This window comes from Leucoraja erinacea, chromosome 6, assembly GCF_028641065.1.
Source record: "Leucoraja erinacea ecotype New England chromosome 6, Leri_hhj_1, whole genome shotgun sequence".
NCBI lineage: Eukaryota > Metazoa > Chordata > Chondrichthyes > Rajiformes > Rajidae > Leucoraja > Leucoraja erinaceus.
This window is the reverse complement of record NC_073382.1, coordinates 14,940,379-14,962,727: the sequence shown is the minus strand read 5'-3', so window position 1 is coordinate 14,962,727 and position 22,349 is coordinate 14,940,379. Positions and strand designations below refer to the sequence as shown.

General features: G+C 40.6%; 1 protein-coding gene across 1 annotated transcript in view; it reads left to right on the top strand.

The window, feature by feature from the left end:
* Positions 1-22,349, top strand: part of tm9sf2 (transmembrane 9 superfamily member 2) — a 34,609-nt gene that overhangs the window by 8,975 nt on the left and 3,285 nt on the right. Inside the window, exons 5-15 of the mRNA XM_055636661.1 lie at positions 2,154-2,275; positions 3,122-3,233; positions 7,341-7,417; positions 10,882-10,990; positions 12,187-12,319; positions 12,585-12,704; positions 13,711-13,768; positions 15,076-15,235; positions 17,884-18,035; positions 19,835-19,946; positions 20,961-21,132. Coding sequence (XP_055492636.1) covers positions 2,154-2,275; positions 3,122-3,233; positions 7,341-7,417; positions 10,882-10,990; positions 12,187-12,319; positions 12,585-12,704; positions 13,711-13,768; positions 15,076-15,235; positions 17,884-18,035; positions 19,835-19,946; positions 20,961-21,132 — 1,327 coding nt within the window. The remainder of the gene's footprint in view (positions 1-2,153; positions 2,276-3,121; positions 3,234-7,340; positions 7,418-10,881; positions 10,991-12,186; positions 12,320-12,584; positions 12,705-13,710; positions 13,769-15,075; positions 15,236-17,883; positions 18,036-19,834; positions 19,947-20,960; positions 21,133-22,349) is intronic.

The following is a 22,349-nucleotide window of genomic DNA, read 5'->3' as shown; positions in this document are numbered from 1 at the left end:
ATTCTTCAATTCCCTACCATTTACCATGTACGTCCTATTTTGATTTGTCCTGCCAAGATGTAGCACCAGCATCATACTTATCAGTATTAAACTCCATCTGCCATCTTTCAGCCCACTCTTCGAACTGGCATAAATCTCTCTGTAGACTTTGAAAATCTACTTCAATATCCACAACCCCACCTAACTCAATATCCACAACCCCACCTATCTTAGTATCATCTGCATACATACTATTCCAATTTACCACACCATCATCCAGATCATTGATGTACATGACAAACAACAGTGGACCCAACACAGATCCCTGTGGCACCCCACTAGTCACTGGCCTCCAACTTGACAAACAACCATCCACCATTACTCTCTGGCATCTCCCATTCAGCCACTGTTGAATCCATCTTGCTACTCCACCATTAATACCCAACAATTGAACCTTCTTAACCAACCTTCCGTGAGGAACCTTGTCAAAGGCCTTACTGAAGTCCATATATACATCCACTGCCATAACATCCACTGCTTTACCCTCATCAATTTCCCGAGTAACCTCTTCAAAAAATTCAAGAAGATTAGTCAAACATGACCTTCCAGGCACAAATCGATGTTGACTGTTCCTAATCAGACCCTGTTTATCCAGATGCTTATATATATTATCTTTCCATTAATTTGCCCACCACTGACGTCAAACTAAACAGGTCTATAATTGCTAGGTTTACTCTTAGAACCCTTTTTAAACAATGGAACAACATGCGCAGTACGCCAATCCTCCGGCACTATTCCCGTTTCTAATGACATTTGAAATATTTCTGTCATAGCCCCTGCTATTTCTACCCTAACTTCCCTCAATGTCCTAGGGAATATCCTGTCTGGACCTGGAGACTTATCCACTTATATATTTCTCAAAAGTGTCAGTACTTCCTCTTCTTTGAATCTCATAGTTTCCATAGCTACTGTACTTGTTTCCCATACCTCACATAATTCAATATCCTTCTCCTTGGTGAATACCGAAGAAAATAAATTGTTCAATATCTCCTCCATCTCTTTTGGCTCTGCAGATAGCTGTCCACTCTGACTCTCTAATGGACCAATTTTATCCCTCGTTATCCTTTTGCTATTAATATAGCTGTAGAAACCCTTTGGATTTACTTTCACCTTACTTACCAAAGCAACCTCATATCTTCTTTTAGCTTTTCTAATTTCTTTCTTAAGATTCTTTTTACATTCTTTATACTCCTCAAGCACCTCATTTACTCCATGCTGCCTATAATTATTGTAGATAATTTTTTTTCCGAACCAAGTGTCCAATTTCCCTTGAAAACCATGGCCCTTTCCAATTTTTACTATTTCCTTTCAACCGAACAGGGACATAAAGATTCTGTACTCCTAAAATGTCACCTTTAAATGTCCTCCATTTCTCTTCCACATCTTTCCCATAAAACAAACTGTGCTTATTTTCATGTTTACTGGTGTTAGAAATATTTTCTTTAGTTCCATGCCAGGTTTGGCACATGCAATATTTTATTGTTGGGGAAGGAAATAATGTTTCAGAATCGCATGTAATGTGACCGTCTGGGTTTCCTCCCACATCCTAAAGAGCTGTTGCATTGTAGATTTATTGACCTCTAAATTGCCCCTAGCGTGTCGGGAGTGGATGCAAAAGTGGGATAACATAGAGCTATTATGTACGGGTGATCGATTGTCATCGTGGGCCGAAGAGCCTGCTTCCATGCTGTATCTTTCAAAGAAAAGCATGAGGTGGGTGAAAGGTTTGTACAATCTTGTTTCTGTAAACTGTACTGTGCTTCTCCAGCTGGAGGCCACCACTGAGTAGTGAATAAGAAATGGGAATCTTGATTGAAGCTATAAAGGCTAATTTTGTTTCCCATGTGCTATTGATTAGACTTGACAGTGTCTTGACTGTGTTCACTATCACTTGCCAGTGACCACTCTGCTACCCTGCATAATTAGTTTTTGACATTTAGAAGCCATTGTCATTTGAGCAAAAGAGGTCAATTATTGGATGTTTGTAAATTCAGTTTTCTTCAAGGAAACCTTGATTGTAACAAACAAATGAATAACACAAATGTTGACAAATCTTAGTACCAGATATAACTAGTACTAAGTTTATGACTAATTTTTCACATTCCATTGTACAGACTTCTTTCAATGAGAAGGACACTTACTATATCTTCAATCATGTGGAGATCACAATATATTACCACAGCGAAGTTGAAAATGCTGGATCAAGACTTGTGGCTGCTAAATTAGAACCAAAAAGGTATGCAAAATGTAAAAGATGTGTACAATATTAAAATATTTTGAACATATTAGAAATTGTGCATTTGAGTGCATTGTTGAAGTTTTCTATTCTATATTCCCTTGTATTTCTTATGGAAAATGCACTTAAAGCATTTTCAATTGAGATGCTGGCAATAATGCTTATTTTGTGTTGAATTTAGTTGTCTACCATGCAAGTGCAGGGATCTGACAGTGAAATGGTAGTTTGAAATTATCAATGGAGTGGTAGATTTTGGCAAACAACTTTTGAAGTTTTTAGATTCACCCTTAAAATCTGGTGTACGTGAGTAAAGTACAGTTGCTGCTGTTAACTAAGCTTTTATTTTATGTGAAATCGGACTAAGTTTACACAAAGCGTTTATCTGACCTCTTGCTACATCTTGCATTCACGTTGAGTTCAGGGATACTCCATTATTTAGCTGAGGGACTGAATACAATGTGTATCACACCAGCTTTACAACAGTCATATCTAGCACAGCCCTATTCATAGAGTGGAGGTATACGTAAGTGTTTATAAAGGCAAGTTTCCCAAACCTATCTGGCGGGCTATTGGGAAAGGACCTTGGGCATTGTAGCATTTGAGGGACAGCTATAGAACCTGGGCATGAGATCAATGGAGCTGCATGGTCACAAATGGTTATTAAGGGATTGTGTGGCCAATAGTTTGGATATGACAACATTTATTTTTTGTCATTAACAGGATAGAAAATCACCTGCTGATTATTTTGTTGATTTATTTCACCTCTTGATCTTAATATTATTGGGAAGAAATTGCATTGTTAATTTTGTATTTTTAATTATAGATCATTAATTTATGTCTTAACAGCTTCAAGCATGCACATATCGATAAACCTGACTGTTCAGGACCTCCCATGGGAATCCCTAATGAATTTAAAGAGAAAATTAGTATCGCCTATACATATTCCGTTAATTTTGTTGTAAGTAAATCTTTATGTTTCCCATAAGTATGTAAATAACAGTAGGGAATTAAGATGAGTTTTCATTTAAAATTTGGGAGAAGTGGTTTATAATGGATTTGTGTTGCTGTTTCTCTGAAATGAAAGAATGAGAAGGAAAATATCAGAAAAGAACTTGCAGCAAAAGAGACAAGAATATTATTCCAAACGAATGCGAACAAATTTTGAAAGAGAAAGGAAAATATTATTGTGCATTGGACTAAAATTTGAAGGAGGATAGACCCAAGGTGGTCCCTGTTGAAATAAAAGTTAAAACTGTTTCATAACTATCAAATTCAGAGAAAATTGATAAACTTCAGTTTTGGTAGAAGATTATTAATATGATAATCCAGTATCCAGTGGTAATGGATAAATGGTTTGACTTGAACTCACACGTTAGCCTATAATGTGAGCCAGGGGTTCCAGTGTGCATCAGCAGTTAGAGGTTTTGATCCAGTATACTAGGAGTCAGGAATGTCAGTAGACCTGCAGCTAATGCCAAGATTCCCCAACCCTAATGCACACTGGATTCACTGGAAAATTTGTGTGCAAGAAAAAAATTAATAAAAGTGCATTTTTGGTGTTCAGAAGGTCATAAGGGATATGAATGGAATTAGGCCATTCGGCCCATCAGGTCTACTCCGCCATTCAATAATGGCTGATCTATCTCTCCCTCCTAATCCCATTCTCCAGCCTGCTCCCAACACCTGCACTAATCAAGAATCTATTTCTGCCTTAAAATGATCCACTGACTTGGCCTTCTGTGGCACAGAATTCCACAGATTCATCACCCTCTGATTTAATAAATTTCTCCTCATCTCCTTCCTAATAGAACATCCTTTAATTCTGAGACTACAACCTCTAGTCTTAGACTCTCCCACTAGTGGAAACATTCTCTCCACATCCACTCTAACCAAGCCTTTCACTATTCTGTATGTTTCAATGAGGTCCCCCCTCATTCTTCTAAACTCCAGTGAGTACAGACAGGCCCAGTGCCTATAAATGCTCATCATAGGTTAACCTACTCATTCCTGGGAACATTCTTGTAAACCTCATGACCCTCTCCAGAGCCAGCACATCCTTCCTCCAATATGGTGCCCAAAATTGCGCGCATTATACCAGATGTGGCCTTACCAGTCAGCATTACTTCCCTGTTTTTGTGTACAAGGCATCTTGAAATAAATGCTAGCATTGAGTTTGCTTTCTTTACTACTGAATCGACTTGCAGATGAATTTTTAGGGAATCCTGCACCAGTACGCCCAAGTCCCTTTGCACATCCGATTTCTGGATTCTTTCCCCATTTAGAAAATAGCATTTCAAAGACTTGCTTGTGTCTGTATTCCTACTACCAAAATGTATGGCCTCATACTTTGCTGCACAATATTCCTTCTGCCTCTTCTCTGCCCACTCTCCCAACCTGTCCAGGTTCTTCTGCAGAGTCTCTGCTTTGTCTACACTATCTGCCCCTCCAACTATTTTTGTGTCATCCGCCAACTTTGCCGCAAAACATTCAATCCCCTCGTCCAAATTTTTAATATACAACGTGAAGAGTAGCGGCCCCAGCACCGACCTTTGCAGAACTCTCCAGAAAAACACCCCTTTATTGCAACTCTTTGTCTTCTGCCATCCAGCCAACCTGCTATCCATGGTAGTATCTGCCCTTTGATACCGTGGGCGCTCATTTTAGCAGCCTAACACGTGGCACCTTATCGGCTTTCTGAAAATCTAAGTAAACAACATCTACTGACTCTCCTTTGTCTGTCTTGCTGTTTACTTCTTCAAAGAATTCCAGCAAATTTGTCAAGCAAGACTTCCCCTGACATCGGCCTATTTTATTGTGAACTTCTAAAATCTTATCAACCACCAAAGTCAGACTAACCGACCTATAGTTCCCACTATTCTGCCTTGCTCCCTTCTTGTGCAGCGGTTAATAGTGCAGTGTTAATAGAGTAACATCCAGAAAATCTTCAAGTCTGCCATCCCAAGGGAGTAGATTATCAGGGTTTCACTGTAAATGGTATCAGGCCTCGGCACCAGCTTTAGAGATTTCTCCTAATTTTGCAGTATCAAATTTAAGGATCAAACTTTATTAAAATGTTATTTTAACTATCCATCTGCTGCCTTGTCCACTAAGCCAGGAGTCGTGTTTTGATTGGCATTCTTAAAGCTGACCTTTGGTTGGGAACATCTAAATGTTTTTTTCATAGATTGCTAGTTCTTACAATGTAAAGGGGCTGCCCCATTGCGGCGACCTAATCTGCGAGTTTAGAAGAGTTTGCCCTCGACTCAAACTGGCAGCATGGTCGACACGTGATCCTAGGAGGTCTTATGAGGTCACTGGAACTCTCCTTCATGCTTAAGGGAAGTTCCTGCATACTCGTGGCCTCAGTTTGGTCAAGGAAAATTTTTCAGCATGTTGAAAAATTTTCCACGAGTAAAAATTGGTCGGCAAGGTTCTTTTAAACTCGTAGTGCAGTGGAGTGGGTCGCTATGTAGTTAAATGCAGTTGAGGGCAGCCGTAGGCAATCTCCTTTGCTGACCGGGCATTTTAATTGGCTCATTGGAGTTTTCAAGACCAAGGAAAACCGACCGATAAGTTAAATGCCAGCTAAACATTATTAAAAGTTGTCTGGCTTCTTAAAAGTGTCTCCCCTCCTTCTCCCCCTCTCCTTCCCCCCCCCTCCCCCCCCCCCCCCCCCCCCCCCCCCCCCCGCATCCCCCCCCCACCCCCCCCCCCAAGTCTCTCCCCACCCCCCTCCCCTGCTTCCCTTCTCCCCCCCCCCCCACCCCTTCCCACCCCCCCCCCCTTCTCCCCCCCCTCCCACCCCCTCCCCCCTCGCTTCTCCCCCCCCTCTTCTCCCCCCCCCCTTCTCCCCCCCCCCTTCTTCTCCCCCCCCCCCCATCCCCCCCCCTCTTCTCCCCCCCCCTCTTCTCCCCCCCCCTCTTCTCCCCCCCCTCTTCTCCCCCCCCCCCCCCCCCCCCTTTCCCCCCCCCCCCTTCTCCCCCCTCCCCCCCGCCCCCCCCCCCCTCTTCCCCCCCCCCTCTTCCCACCCCCCCCCCCCCCCCTTCTTCCCCCCCCCCCCCCCCTTCTCCCCCCCCCCCCCCCTCTTCTCCCCCCCCCCTTCTTCTTTCCCCCTCCCCCCCCCCCCCCTTCTCCCCCCCCCCCCCCTTCTCCCCTATTTAATCAATTTCAGGGCTGAGACACGAGATTTTGGTTCTTCCAATGACCAACAGTTCATTTGTCAATTGATGCAAAGCATTTCAAAGACTTGCGTGTGTCTGTTTTAACTTGTAATCTTTTAGATGCCAATTTATTTCCAAGCCAATGAAGGACTTTGAGTATTGTGTCTACATTAATGTAGAAAGTGCAGCGTTCAGTTTGCAGCAGTCAGTCCATACAAACAGCAATAAATCAGCTATCACCATGGAGCTTTTAAATGTTACCTATAACCTGGGAAAGGGCGTTGGTTTATTATTTCATCTGAATAATTCTATTCTAATGTTGGAGCAGTCCCTCAGTACTGCATTTAAATATTAGCCTAGATTTTTGACTTTCTGGAGTAAAGCTTGAATCTACAATCTTTGAATGGAAACATGAATATGCTGCCAGCACTGCCTGGCACTGTATGAAGTTATGCAAATATCATTCAGTAGGGTTTCACTGATCTTGTAATGTACCATTAATTTCAGTGCTTTGAAGGCTATGCCGTGCATCAGTTCCGTGCTGTGAATTAGTGGGGAACCTGCATCCATGTTGTTACTGCACCGCTGTCTGTGTATCTGTCCCACTAAATACCAAACGTATCTAAAGAACAAAGCAATCTAAAGGAAAATAAAATTGTCAAAATAAGTTCCCTCAAATTCTGGCTTCTCTCTTTTGATGGGGCTCCTTTTCTAGTGTTTAAAGCACAACCTTGTCAAGAAGTTGCGATGCGAGATGATAAGGCTGCAAAAGGAAGAATGGCAAATTTTATCACCAAATTACCTTTTACAAAATGAATTCTTATTTCTTTATGCTAACAACTGAACTATTTTCCTGAAATATCAACAGCATTTCCACCATCCTATATTTATTTTTTTCCTTGTAGAGATCGCCAATTAAATGGGCATCAAGGTGGGATTATATTTTAGAATCCATGCATCATACAAACATTCAGTGGTTTAGGTAAGGAATTGTTTTAATTTTTTTATTGTACTGTGTAAAATGTGTGCAGTAAAATTGCAACAGAATTTCAATCACAATGCTAGTGCAGGTGAAATAAGTGTTATAACAAAAACAATATTTTCCAATAATGAATATGTATAAGGTAAGTTTAAATCTGTTGACATTAGTCATAAGGTATAATCTGTTGACATGAGTTGTGGAACAGAACAAAATGTTAATTGTATGGTTTTCATGGGCCTGTCTTGTTTAGCATGGTGACTTACACACAGAATGGAGATTAAACCCATATCTTAATTATTTGTGATTATATCTTTGGATTTAGATATGGGCAAACAATGTATATAGATTTGGGGTCTTACTGTTTCTCAGATTGTGCTGAGTTTGAAGCTTTTATGTTTTGAGTATTTGGCAGGGAATAAACAACCTGAAACTAAAGAAGGGTCTCGACCTGAAAAGTCACCCATTCCTTCTCGCCAGAGATGCTGCCTGTCCCGATGAGTTACTCCAGCTTTTTGTGTCTTATCTTTGGTTTAAACAAACATCTGCAGTTCCTTCCTACTCTAAGAACCCACTTGTTTTATATTTAATCTCTCTTTGGAAGCATTTATTGCCATCAATTTGAGCAACTGTAAATATAGTCAGCATCTCACAAGAACCAAACTATTCTGGAGCTGTCTGACTAAGAATTGCATGTGACTTTATCCTCCAATACCCCAGATCACAAATAAGTAAGAATATTAGGTTCTGGTAAACCAAAGGGTATTATTAACTGTATTCTAGACTTGGTGGCATGTAATCTGCACTGAAAAATATCACATTGCATTCACTTTCGATCAGTGTGTAAAAGATAAAGCCTCCTTTGCAAGATCTAAGTCAGGGCTGATGTAAACCACTGCAACGTAAGAACATGAAGATGGAAGAGATTTGTAGATGCTGGGATCTTGAGCAAAAACCAAACTGTTGGAGTTAATTAGTTGGACTGGCAGCATCTGTAGAGATATATGGACAGATGACATCTCAAAGAAGCATCCTCATATGTCAAAACTGTGCACTTGCCCACATGACAGCACTGGTTGATTACATTTTACTGAAGGGCTGCACCAGGCGCACCTCAACCTGTGTAATAGGCCACTTGCTTAAACCTGCACTTGCATAAGCAATTCTTTAAGCCAACTGTTTTATTTACGAGTTGCACGGCTCGGTAGCATTGAGTTATTGCCATTGCATGTGTTGTCAGCTGTTCTCGTGGATCTCCCATATGGTCTTCGTGTCGGAGCATCCACGTGATCTCCATGTCTGAGCTCCCATGTGTTCTCCGCATCGAATAGTAAATTTACGCGTGCGCAGTTGCACTTCTGTGTCCAACTCCCGCAACATCTGATCTATGCAAGTCAGTGCGCGTCTGTAAATATTGTAGCCATGAGAGGATATTGTCACAGGATTAGTGGCAGCAATTTAGATTTCATATCCATAGAACTACTTACAAAGGGTGGAGAATCTCTGGCATTCTTTCCGACGTAGCATTGTGGTATTAAATTGTGGTATTGGGTGCAGCAAATTTAATGAGCACTCATTGTGCAAATACAAAATCAAGAAACTGGAGATACTGGAATACAAAAAAAAGACACACGGTGTTGGAGTAACTCAGCCGATCAGTCAGCATCTCTGGAGAATGTTCATAAATGATGGGAGCAGAATTAGGCCATTCGGCCCATCAAGTCTACTCCGCCATTCAATCATGGCTGTTCTAACTCGTGCCCCTCAACTCCATTTTCCTGCCTTCTCCCCATAACCCCGTACTAATCAATAATCTATCCATTTCTGCCTTAAAAATATCCATTGACTTGGCCTCCACAGCCTTCTGTGGCAATGAATTCCACAGATTCACCACTGGAATATGGATTCCAGAGATTCCTGTTCGCCAGAGATGCTACCTGACCCACTGAGGTACAAATGTGTGCAAATCCATCTGGTTTCAAAAGTAACATGGTGGCTGAGAGTACAAGATATAATTTGTGTGAATCAAGCAGTGGAGTATCTTTGAAATGGCAGGCGTGGCCAATCACTCCACTTTTGGACGTTATAATTTGTGCATCAGTATTTAGCCCAACGGTTTTAATGTTAACAGACACATGTGATAGCATAAGTAGTAAAAGTTTGTAGTTAGGATTGGAATTCTAGTTTATTTCTCCTTTCTCTTGTTGATTCAGGTTCAAAAGTATTTGGTTAGCAAAAGCAGATTGATTTGGTTGTCAAAATTCAATGGTCAGTGAAGATTTATAAAGGTAGACACAAAATGCTGGAGTAACTCAGCGGGTGAGGCAGCATCTATGGAGAGAAGGAATGGGTGATGTTTCGGGTCGAGACCCTTCTTCTGAAAATTTATAAACTTGCTGTAAATTGACGTTTTGGACTTATGCCTTAAATTTATTTTGAAGCTGAATGTATTTCTAGATTTGGCCAAGTTATATACACTGCCCCTGAGTTAGGACCCTTGATTTATGGACACGTAGATATGAACGAGCTCCCACAATATTAAATTAAAAGTTCCAAGTGAACTGTATTTTCTGGCATGCAGCCAAAACTAACTTATGGGCGTCTGTACAAATAGAACTTATTCATTACCCAAGAATGGCCATTACACATGAGAGGTAGTAGGGAGAGTAAGAACAATGCTAGAGAGCCTGTTTAACTGGTTTTAGTACAACTTGTGCCTGTAAACTTATGTTTTCTCGCACTCTCATGGAAATGAGTTCCTCCATGCAAACCCAACTGGCAATGCCAGCAAGTGAACTCTGACCACAGTAACTGTGCTCTGTGTGCTACTGATAATTTAATGCTATTGGCCTTTTTATTCAAAGGGTAATTTGAAGCTTCATGTACTTAAAAGTACATTCCATAAAGGTCATTTTAATGAGGAGAGCTTTCAAATTATGAATTGTAAATGTCAGATGGTGAATAAGCTAACTTGGCACTTCCTGACAGTTTAGATCTGTTAAACAAGATATCTACACAATTTAAATTAACTTGAAGATGAGTAGAGAATCCTTAACTGACTTTTTATTATACTTAATCAGTTTTGTCTGAGATGTAACATTTGGTACGTTTATGGTATCATTTATTATGAATTTAATAAACATTTTAAGAAGAGTTATCCTTGCAAACGCATGTGTAGGACGGAACTGCAGATAGAATCTGGTTTAAACCGAAGACAGACACAAAAAGCTGGAGTAACTCAGCGGAACAGGCAGCATCTCTGGAGAGAAGGAATGCGTGACGTTTCAGGTCGAGACTGAAGAAGGTTCTCGACCCGAAATATCACACATTCCTTCTCTCCAGAGATGCTGCCTGTCCCGCTGTTTTACTCCAGCATTTTGTGTAAATGCATGTATTAGTTTGACATTTGCAAAAGATCTCCAATGTTGCTTTCTGTGTACAATTAAAGACTTTAATCTTTTTTGCAGCATTATGAATTCTTTGGTAATTGTCCTATTCCTTTCTGGCATGGTTGCCATGATCATGCTCCGCACCTTGCACAAGGACATAGCAAGATACAATCAGATAGATTCAACTGTGAGTGCTGCATTTGATGTTTGTTGGGTAGTATTTTGGCAATGTGCTTATCATAAATGCTTGCTCATGAGGCACTAGCATAAGTTAGCAGGAGGATGGGCTGCTTTGTTCAGGTGGATAATGAAGCATCACCACTTTCCCTTCTAAGTTATGTATCGGCGTATCTTAGAATGACATAACCAATTTCACTTTGCATGGTCAAAAAAACTCTTGAAGTACCAAGGTTGTATGGATATAAGTGACTCAAAGAAGATGTTCACTACCTCTTTACGAACAGTTATAGTCATAGAGTTATACAACGTGGAAAACAGGCCCTTTGGCCCAACCTGTCCATGTTAACCAAGCTACCTTCCTGAGCTAGTCCCATTTGCCTGCATTTGGCCCATTTCCCTCTAATTCTTTCCTCTCCAGGGGTAATAAAGGCAGTCCTTCCTGTGGCACCCACATACTATGAATCAATAAAGCTGTAATTGTGTAGGCTAGAATGCAGAATTTTATAGTAATTTTGAAAGAATGCTTCCTGACTTTACAATATTATGCTCCATTATTCTGAATTCCTCACCAGTGGGCAGATTTCCTGCATTCACTCTGCTTGAATGTCTTTGTTTTAAATATTTCATTTTAAGGCATTCCACAGCATTCTAAACAAAAGAAGTCCAAACAAATGTATTAAAATGCCCGATTTGCCTGTTTTAAGTGTTTTTCTCCTTCTCTCCCATACATTAGGCAATGTAAGCTAAGCAGGAAGGTTGCATTCTTGTGCTGTGAATGGAGGTTGGTGGTGTGCAAAATAAAAATCTGGCCATTTTTTTCTGGCTGGGTGTGCAAACATTCTGAAATTATTGGGCTTTGCACATGTCCACCTTTCCACATCTAGAGCACCTAAAGCGCCAGAGACCCGGGTTCTATCCTGACTATGGGTGCTTGTCTGTACGGAGTTTGTATGTTCTCCCTGCGACCTGCATAGGTTTTCTCCCGGATCTCCAGTTTCCTCCAACACTCCAAAGACTTTCAAGTTTGTAGGTTAATTGGCTTGGTATAACTGTAAATTATCCCTTGGGTGTGGAGGTTAGTGTTAGTGTGCGGGTCGACCTGTTTCTGTGCTGTATCGCGAAACTAAACTAAATAAGCATCATTTGCATTTTTCTATTATGTAAAAGGCCCTGTGCTTTAATACTTTGTTTATTTTTTAACAGGAAGAAGCCCAGGAGGAATTTGGGTGGAAATTGGTCCACGGTGATGTCTTTCGACCACCCCGGAAGGGAATGATTTTATCTGTTTTTCTGGGTTCTGGTGTTCAAATCTTTATCATGATGTTCATTACTCTGTGTAGGTATTTGATATTTTCTAAAAGCATATGAACTAAGATTTTTGTTTTCCAGATCAATTTAAACCAAAAAGAACTGAAAGCTGTATAATGTAAATTTTACTTTTTGACAAGTTTCTACAATTACTTTGGCTTTCTAAACCTTTGTGCAAGCTTAGAATCTGTTGATCACAGAATGGCTCTCGATGAATTGGTTATCCAGAGTACAGTAGGTCTGTGCTTTCCAGTACAGATGTGTTACTTTTAATGTGTCCTTTTATTCCCTAGTTTTCGCATGCCTGGGATTTTTATCTCCTGCAAATAGAGGATCCTTAATGACTTGTGCCGTTGTCTTGTGGGTGCTGCTTGGAACCCCAGCAGGCTATGTAGCTGCCAGGTTTTACAAGTGTAAGTAAAAAAGAATTTAAGCTGACAGAATTTCTATTCATTAGTTTCAATTATCATCACCCTTTGGCATTCAGTGGTTGTAAAATGTGCTCAATATGCTCCATCCATAACCATTCAGATGCTTGTTTGTTTTTTTTAGATACAATGTTTAGTTTGATTGCTAGGTTTCCTTCCTTATCAAAAATCCAACTGCATCTTTCCAGGCCATCTAAGTTATTGAGTTGTTCACAAGATCAACCTGGTTAAATTCCCATCCTCCCCCCCCCCCCCCCCCCCCCCCCCCCCCCCCCCCCCCCAGTCACTCGTAGGCAGAATAGCTGAGACCATACATTTGACAGATGCAGGGTGGTGATTCTAAAATATAATGCCCTCCTGCTGTAACTTGTTGGCGGAGCTCTAAACTGTGTCAGTATATAGAATCACACATCACAGAATAAGACCATTTGGCCCCTCATATTTCACTAATTTTATTCTGCGTCTCATCTTTTCGCAACACTTTTGTAATAAATGATCCTAAATGCAAGTTCAGTGGCTCCCCAGGCTACAGGTAATCTGATTTGAAGTAGTCGAACTTTATGCAAATTTTCCGATACATTTTTAAAGTATTTTTCAAGATGATAACAATAAAATGCTTCATGGTAATTATTAATGATTAGATACAGTGTATAATCCATTGTTTAATATTTGGTTGTATTTGGGTGAATATTCAAAAAAATGAAATAATTATAGCAAGTGTATGTGGAGCGATAAAGAGTAGTTATGGAAAATGGACGTTACTGACTAAAAGAGAAATACATTTTCAGAAACGGAATGCTTGCATAACCCGAGCGCCACCTGTTTCTTGGTTGGATAAAATTTCTTCAATCTTCAGCATGTTTTCTCAAACAAATTAGAGATGCTGAGATGGGTAGTAATAGTGTTTTGCCATTTACTGCCATTACACTAACATTAGTTTTAATGTCTGCATGACTACAGAGCTTTAATTATTTCCATTTTGTCTTAATAGCATTTGGCGGTGAGAAGTGGAAAACAAATGTATTATTGACTTCTTTTTTATGCCCAGGGTAAGTTTATTTATTTGAAAATTTATTCTGTACTTTTAATGTTGTTTGTTCCCTGGCTGAGGGAATGAGGTGGAGGAAGGTAATGTGGAGGATACCAAGTGGGGCGCAACGGTGGCGCAGCAGTAAAATTGCTGCTTTACAGCGCCAGATACCCAGGTTTGATCCCGACAATGGGTGCTTGTCTGTACGAAGTTTGTATGTTCTCTGCATGATCTGCATGGTTTTTCTCCGAGATCTTCAGTTTCCTCCCACGCTCCAAAGAGTGCGGGTTAGTAGGTTAATTGGATTGGTAGAAATGTATATTGTCCCGAGTGTGTGTAGGATAGTGTTAATGTGTGGTGATCGCTGGTCAGTGCGAACTCGGTGATCCGAAGGGCCTATTTCCGCTCTTTATCTCTAAACTATCAAGCTCTCTTGAAAGTGTCCAGGGAACCGGCCTCCACCACCCTCTGAGGCAGAGAATTCCACAGACTCCCAATTCTCTGTGTGGAAAAAGTGTTTCCTCATCTCCATTCTAAATACCTTACCCCTTATTCTTAAACTGTGGCCCCTGGTTCTGGACTCTCCCAACGTCGGGAACATGTTTCCTGCCTCTAGCGTGCCCAAACCCTTAATAATCTTATATGTTTCAATAAGATACCCTCTCATCCTTCTAAATTCCAGAGTATACAAGCCCAGCCGCTCCATTCTCTTAGCATATGACAGTCCCGCCATCCCGGGAATTCACATTGTGAACCTACGCTGCACTCCCTCGATAGCAAGAATGTCCTTCCTCAAATTAGGGGACCAAATCTGCACTCAATACTCCAGGTGTGGTCTCACCCTTTACAACTGCAGAAGGACCTCTTTGCTCCTATACTCAACTCCTCTTGTTATGAAGGCTATTTGCTTTCTTCACTGCCTGTTGTACCTGCATGCTTACTTTTTAATTGACTAATGAACAAGGGCCCCCAGATCCCATTGTACTTCCCTTTTTCCCAACTTGATAATGTTTTTCCCAACAGATAATAATCTGCCTTCCTGTTTTTGCTACCAAAGTGGATAGCCTCACATTTATCCACATTAAACTGCATCTGCCATGCATCTGCCCACTCCCCCAACCTGTCCCAAGTCACCCTGCATTCTCATAGCATCCTCCTCACAGTTCACACTGCCACCCAGCTTTGTGTCTAATGTATTTGTAATATAAGATCCACTGAAGCATGGGTCTGTTATCTTTCAATTCACTCAAGTTCCTGATTTCCCAGTTACAGGATTTGCTGAACAATATTGCAGTTTGCTGCCAAATGTATATTTTCTCTCGCCAGGATTGTCTTTACTGATTTCTTCCTCATGAACTTAATTCTGTGGAGAGAAGGATCTTCAGCTGCGATTCCTTTTGGTACATTGGTTGCTGTTCTGGCATTGTGGTTTGGAATTTCTGTGCCTTTGACCTTTATTGGTGCCTATTTCGGCTTCAAGAAGCATGTAAGTTCCCTTATTCTTCTTTGTGGGGGAGATTGTTTTTATTGAATATAGGTGAAAATAAAGCTATTGTCTCACAACTCTCAAACATTTCTGAATGTTTTAAGCCAGTTATTCCTTGGCCTGAAAATGCCATATCCCAACTTGGGATATGTTGGGATATGGTTGTCCAACAATATTAAGTTGTCCAACAATATTAAGCAGCAAATTTACTTCACGAAAAATGTTACATAGGTGCTTCATAGCATTGTCCAAGGAGAATTGTTAAAGTGCCGAGTAGAAAACAGGAGATGGTGATATTTATTTTCCAATGAGTTTCCTTTTCAATCTGCTTTGTTACAATTTTTTCAGTGGTATATTTTGAAGAAATCCTATGGCATGTGTTGCGGTAATTTACATAATATGAAAAGAAAATCTTGTCTTTGGCATTGCTGTCTTCCGAGACGTGGTATGGGCAACTTGCCAGTCACGTTGCAAGCAAGTCAAATCGAGTTTATTGTCATATGCCTCAGTACAGTGGGTTACAGGTACAATGAAAATTTTTTAACTGCAAAGTAAATTGCAGCGGCATCACAGTCACATAGAGTCAAGCACACAAAAGCATAAATTGCACAAATTCTACCAAGCATTGAAAGGAAAAAATAACAAGACATTAGTTCAAAAACATATAATAGAAGAGTCTATGGCAGTGCAAAAAGTGGTCTGGAGTGTTCCATTGCTGAGGTAGGTTTAAGGTTGTGCAGGTCGGTTCAAGAACATCATGAGTGTAGAAATGTTATTTGTTCCTAAACCTGGTGGTGTGGGACGTCAGGCTTCCGCACCTCCTGCCTAATGGAAGCAGCAAGATGAGGGCCTTGTTCAAATGATGAGAATCCTTAACGATAGATGGATTCTGCTTGCTTGAGTCAGCGCCTCATAGATGCTTTCAGTGGGGAGAGACAGTAACAAAGTATTTCATTGGCTGTAAGATACTTTGGAACATCTGGAAATCATGAAAGGCACGCCAGAAATGCAAGTCTTTTCTTGAAGCTTGAGTTTTATGTGGTCTGCAGTTGGGGTTTATTATTTACTTTGCAGTTAAATGGCAGGAGAAATTGTTTTGTCTCCACCCCCAACTCTTAATCCTGGGTGACTTTATTTTGTCTGTCCTGGAACCTCTATCCTATTAAGAAATTAGAATTTCTAATGATGAAAACGGTTCTCATCCTGAAAGGACTTAAAATCCTGTGGGTGGAGATAAACTCATATCCCACAATACTTAGTTAATCCAAAGATGTTCATGCCGTGAATGCTAAGGATTTATTGATAGCGTTCCCTAATCAGTTCCATCTATAATGCTGTAGATTTGTGAAGATCAGCATCCAAAGGATGTGCTTGAAGGAATTGAAGAAGGTGTCCGAGGCCTCTATTTTTAGGATGTTTACTTTCCCAACTATAAGAATTTATATATGTATATTCTGAATTCAGTATCCCAAGATAAGTTGCCTGGAATTTAACAGTAAAGGGTGATCAGAAATATTATAGCTATTTACCATAACCTGCAGTGGAATGAAATGAAGATAAGTGAGAAGATGGAAAATATATTCAACCACTTTATCAAGTTAGTAGCACAATCTCACCTAGGATTATCCAGGTTCTTTTCAATATAAATTTATTAATAATTGATGCAACAAACAATCAGATGCAACAAACTGCCCACTCCCCCAACCTGTCCAAGTCACCCTGCAATTCTCCTAGCATCCTTCTCACAGTTCACACTGCCACCCAGCTTTGTGTCATCTGCAAATTTGCTAATGTTACTTTGAATCCCTTCATCCAAATCACTGATGTATATTGTAAATAGCTGCAGTCCCAGCACCAGCACCGAGTCTTGCGGTACCCCATTAGTCACTGCCTGCCATTTTGAAAGGGACCCATTAATCCATACTCTTTGTTTCCTGCCTGTCAACCAATTTTCTATCCATGTCAGCACTCTACTCCTAATACCACGTGCCCCAATTTTGCCCACTAATCTCTTATGTGGGATCTTATCAAATGCTTTTTGAAAATCCAGGTACACTACATCCACTGGCTCTCCCTTGTCCATTTTCCTAGTTACATCCTCAAAAAATCCAGAAGATTAGTCAAGCATGATTTTCCCTTTGTAAATCCATGCTGACTCGGACCAATCCTGTAACTGCTATCCAAATGTGCCGCTATTTCATCTTTTATGATTGACTCCAGCATCTTCCCCACCACCGGTCAGGCTAACTGTTTTCTGTTTTCTCTCTCCTGCTTTTGTTAAAAAGTGGGATAACATTAACTACCCTCCAATCCACAGGAACGGATCTTGAATCTATAGAACATTGGAAAATAATCACCAATGTGTCCACAATTTCTAGAGCCACTTCCTTAAGTACCCTGGGATGCAGACCATCAGGACCTGGGGATTCATCAGTCCCATCAGTCTACCCAACACCATTTCCTGCCTAATGTGGATAATGTTGATCAGATCAGGCATCATGTCGTATGGGTTCACATCACATTGTTATGACATGCATAGCAGCACCTTGCAGCTTGTATAAAGAGTTCAATCTGGCTCTGTGTTGTTCCATTTGTTGTTCAAAAGCATTAAATTCTGTTCAAAGTATAACATGCAGTTACTTTTGTAGGCAATAGAGCATCCTGTTCGCATTAATCAAATCCCACGCCAGATCCCTGACCAGTCATTCTATACAAAGTCTGTGCCTGGAATCATCATGGGTGGCATACTGCCTTTTGGATGCATCTTCATTCAGCTGTTCTTTATTCTCAATAGCATATGGTGAGTCCTATTGTTGGGTAAATCAGCAATGCAGTTGCAATCAGAAGTTTATTTCTGTATTGGGTACACCTGTGAAGACACCTCCCTACAGTGCTTTCAGAAAGTATTCAGACCCCTTCACTTTTTTCCACATTTCGTTACGTTACAACCTTATTCTAAAACGGATTAAATTATTTTTTTTATTATCAATCTACACACAATGCCCATAATAAAAAAAGGAAAACAGGTGTACAGTTTCAAGACTTCTTGGGCATGAAGAAGGGTATGACGCTACAAGCTTGGCACACTTGTATTTGGGTAATTTATCCCATTCATCTCTGCAGATCCACTCAAGCTCTGTCAGGTTGGATGGGGAGAGTTGAAACATAGCTATTTTCAGGTCCCTCCAGAGATGACTGATCGGGTTCAAGTCCGGTCTCTAGCTGGGCCACTCAAGGACATTCACAGACTTGTCACAAAGCCACTCCTGCGTTGTCTTGGCTGTATACTTATGGTTGTTGTTCTGTTGGAAGGTGAACCTCTGCCCCAGTCTGCGGTCCTGAATGCTCCGGAGCTGATTTTCATCAAGGATCTCTTTGTACTTTGCTCCGTTCATCTTTCCCTCGATCCTGACTAGTCTCCTAGTTCCTGCCGCTCAAAAACATCCCCATAGCATGATGCTTGCCACCACCATGATTCAGCGTAGGTATGGTATTGACCAGGTGGTGAGCGGTGCCTGGTTTCCTCCAGACGTGACGCTTGGCATTCAGGCCAAAGAGTTCAATCTTGGTTTCATCAGACCAGAGAATCGTGCTTCTCATGCCTTTTGGAAAACTCCAAGTGGGCTGTCATGTGCCTTTTACTGAGGAGGTGCTTCCGTCTGGCCACTCTACCCTAAAGGCCTGATTGGTGGAGTGCTGCAGATATAGTTGTCCTTCTGGAAGGTTCTCCCATCTCCACAGAGGAACTCTGGAGCTCTGTCAGAGCGGCAGTCGGGTTCTTGGTCACCTCCCTGACCAAGGCCCTTCTCCCCCGATTGCTCAGTTTTGCTGGGCATTCAGCTCTATGAAGAGTCCTGGTGGTTCCATTTAAGAATGACAGAGGCCACTGTGCTCTTCGGGACCTGCAATGCTACAGAAATTGTTTTATACCCTTCACCAGATCTGTGTCTCGACACAATCCTGTCTCAGAGATCTACGGACAATTCTTCCATCTTTATGGCTTGGTTTTTGCACTGACATGCAGTGTCAACTGTGGGACCTTATAATCACGTTTGTGCCTTTCCAAATCATGTACAATCAATTTAATTTATCACTGGTGGACTCCAATCAAGTTGTAGAAACATCTCAAGGATAATCAATGGAAATGGGAAGCTCAATTTGAATGTCATAGCAAAAGGTCTGAATACTTATGTAAATGTGATATTTCAGTTATTTCTTTTCATTTAATTTGCAAACATTTCTAAACACCTGTTTTTGCTTTTTTATTATGGGGTATTGTGTGTAGATTGATGATTTAAAAAAAAGAAGAAGCATTTAATCCATTTTAGAATAAGGCTGTAACGGAACAAAATGTGGAAAAAGTGAAGGGGTCTGAATACTTTCTGAATGCACTGTACTTAACAGGAAAATTACAAGGTGGCTTTTGTACTAATTGACATAACATTTCATGTTTAAGTGAGCCTGTTATTTTTATGACGGAATGAATGTAACGTCTGCACAGCAAAAGCTGAAATTAACTGTTTTGTTGAATTCATGCAAATTTGCTTTCTGTTGAACGATATTTTTCTTTTCCAGTTACTAATTTCTGTATCATTACAGGTCTCACCAGATGTATTATATGTTTGGTTTCCTGTTTCTGGTGTTCATTATTCTTGTCATTACTTGCTCTGAGGCAACTGTTCTTCTCTGTTACTTCCACCTTTGTGCTGAGGTAGGTTCACGTGGTTTAATGAAACATACTTATATTTTGATATTTTCTTGTGTTAAAGTATAAAAGTTTTGTTTCTCTGAGCTGCTGTTGAATATTCCATCGGAGCAATTTGGTGAAATATACAGGTCAGTGCATCAAGAGTGTAATAGCAATCCACCTAGGCTCCAGCAATATTGCCTCCCAGACCAGAAACCTCTACCATGGGCAGCAGGTTCATGACAACATTGTAAACAGAATCTTCTCCAAGTCACGCACCTTTTTGACTTGCAAATACCCTGCATCCGAATTGATCCGAATCCAGGAACTCCCTAACTAGCAACTAAATTAGTTAATTCACAAAAAGGACAGCAATATTTTAAGAAAGTCACCGAGAGCTGACAACGAATGCTTGCCCTGTCACATGTTAGAAACAATTTTAAAGAATTATGCACATAGACTAACTGGTTTGAAGGCTGTTTGCATCAAAGGGTGCATGTCTTTTGTCAGTCACATCAAAATCACAATTTTAATCCCAAAACGTAATCGATCTTTAAACATGATCCTGCCAGTGCTTCATATTTAACTCCTATAAACTAATTCCATACTGAATTGAGATAGAAGCAAAAATGGCAAGTATGCTAGTTGAATTCGATGGGCAGCTCAGTGGCACTGCTACTTGACACGCTGCCTTACAGCGCCAAAGATTGAATCGTGACTTTGGCTGCTGCCTGTCTGCAGTTTGTGTGATTTCCTGTGTCCATGTGGGTTTGCCCTGGGGACACACGTTTCCTCCCATATCTTATGGGTTAGTAGATTAATTGGCTGCTTGCTACATAATGGGTGTAAAGTAGTTTTTAAAACCTTCTAAAGTGTTGTGGTCCTCTTATACATTAAACTGTACTCTTCAAATAAGGAAGTAAATTCATTTCACTTGCACTTCATGTGCAATGTGACAAATAAAACCGTATTGTATTGTATATCATCCTAGCATGTCCTTGCATATTTTAAAAATGTGTTTATCCCCTATCATTTCAGGACTATCACTGGCAATGGCGTTCATTCCTAACCAGTGGATTTACAGCAATATATTTTTTAATCTACGCAATCCATTATTTCTATTCCAAACTACAGATAACTGGAACTGCCAGCATCATTTTGTATTTTGGATACACAATGATAATGGCACTGATCTTCTTTCTTTTCACAGGTAAGCTGTTCAGAACAATTCTGTGCAAGTTATCTTGAATTTATCTTTGAATGTTGCACATAAAGTTTCCCCTGTCCTTTCCTCCAAAAGTTCAGAAGTGACATGGAACTAATCAGCTTTGTTCTATCATGAAACATTGATTATTTCATTCTAAAATAAAATCTTAAGCTGATGTAATCACAAACATTCTAATTATAATTAAATTGAAATTTACTTTTTAAAATTGAGATATTGTCAGATCATGACCACTGTAAGTCATTGCTACAGAGGCATGGGGTCATTATGATACAAAGGAAGTTTTTGTTGGCTAGTAACATGGCCCATTCAGCTGTTCAATTCTGACCTGGTGCTTGCTCAATTAAGTTTGCAAGTTTTTATGTGCTCCAACGCATTTCTTCTGTTTACTCGAAATGAATGAAAGTTAATGAATGAGTTGCCCACTCGCTGTAAATGGTGTGTAGGTGAATGCTAGAATCTGAAGGTAGTGCATGGGAATGAGTGGAATTTTAAAAATGGTATGAGTATAGATGAGTGCTTGATGGCCTACACGGACTTGGTTGGCTGACAAGCTGTGTAAGATCTATGAAAATCTGGAGTGACATTTTTTTTGTTGCACAATTTTGGTTCCAATTTCCTCTCAATTCAGTTATGAATTAACATGTGAATAGCTGTTCACAACTGCAGGATGTCCCAAAGGGCTTTACAATAAAGCAAACCTTTTGTTCATTGTAATGTTGGAAACACAGCAGATAATTTGCATACAGTAAACATCCATAAATGGAGTACTCAGATGGTGACACAAGAAACTGCAGTTGCTGGAATCTGGTTTGGAACACTAAGTGCTGGAGGTTAGCCCCTGTCCCACTTAGGAAACCTGAACAGAAACCTCTGGAGACTTTACGCCCCACCCAAGGTTTCCGTGCGGTTCCCGGAGGATTTTGTCAGTCTCCCTACCTGCTTCCTACCTCCCTACCTGAAACCTCCGGCAACCACCTGCAACCTCCGGGAACCGCATGGAGACCCTGGGTGGGGCACAAAGTCTCCAGAGGTTTCCGTTCAGGTTTCCTAAGTGGGACAGGGGCATAATCAGCAGGTAAGGCAGCATCTGATGGGCATGGATAGGAACTGAAGTGCTGTTTGGTAAGATCATGGCTGATCTTCTGCCACACACTATTCCCTAATATCCAGAAATCTCTTGGTGACATAAAGCTTGGGAA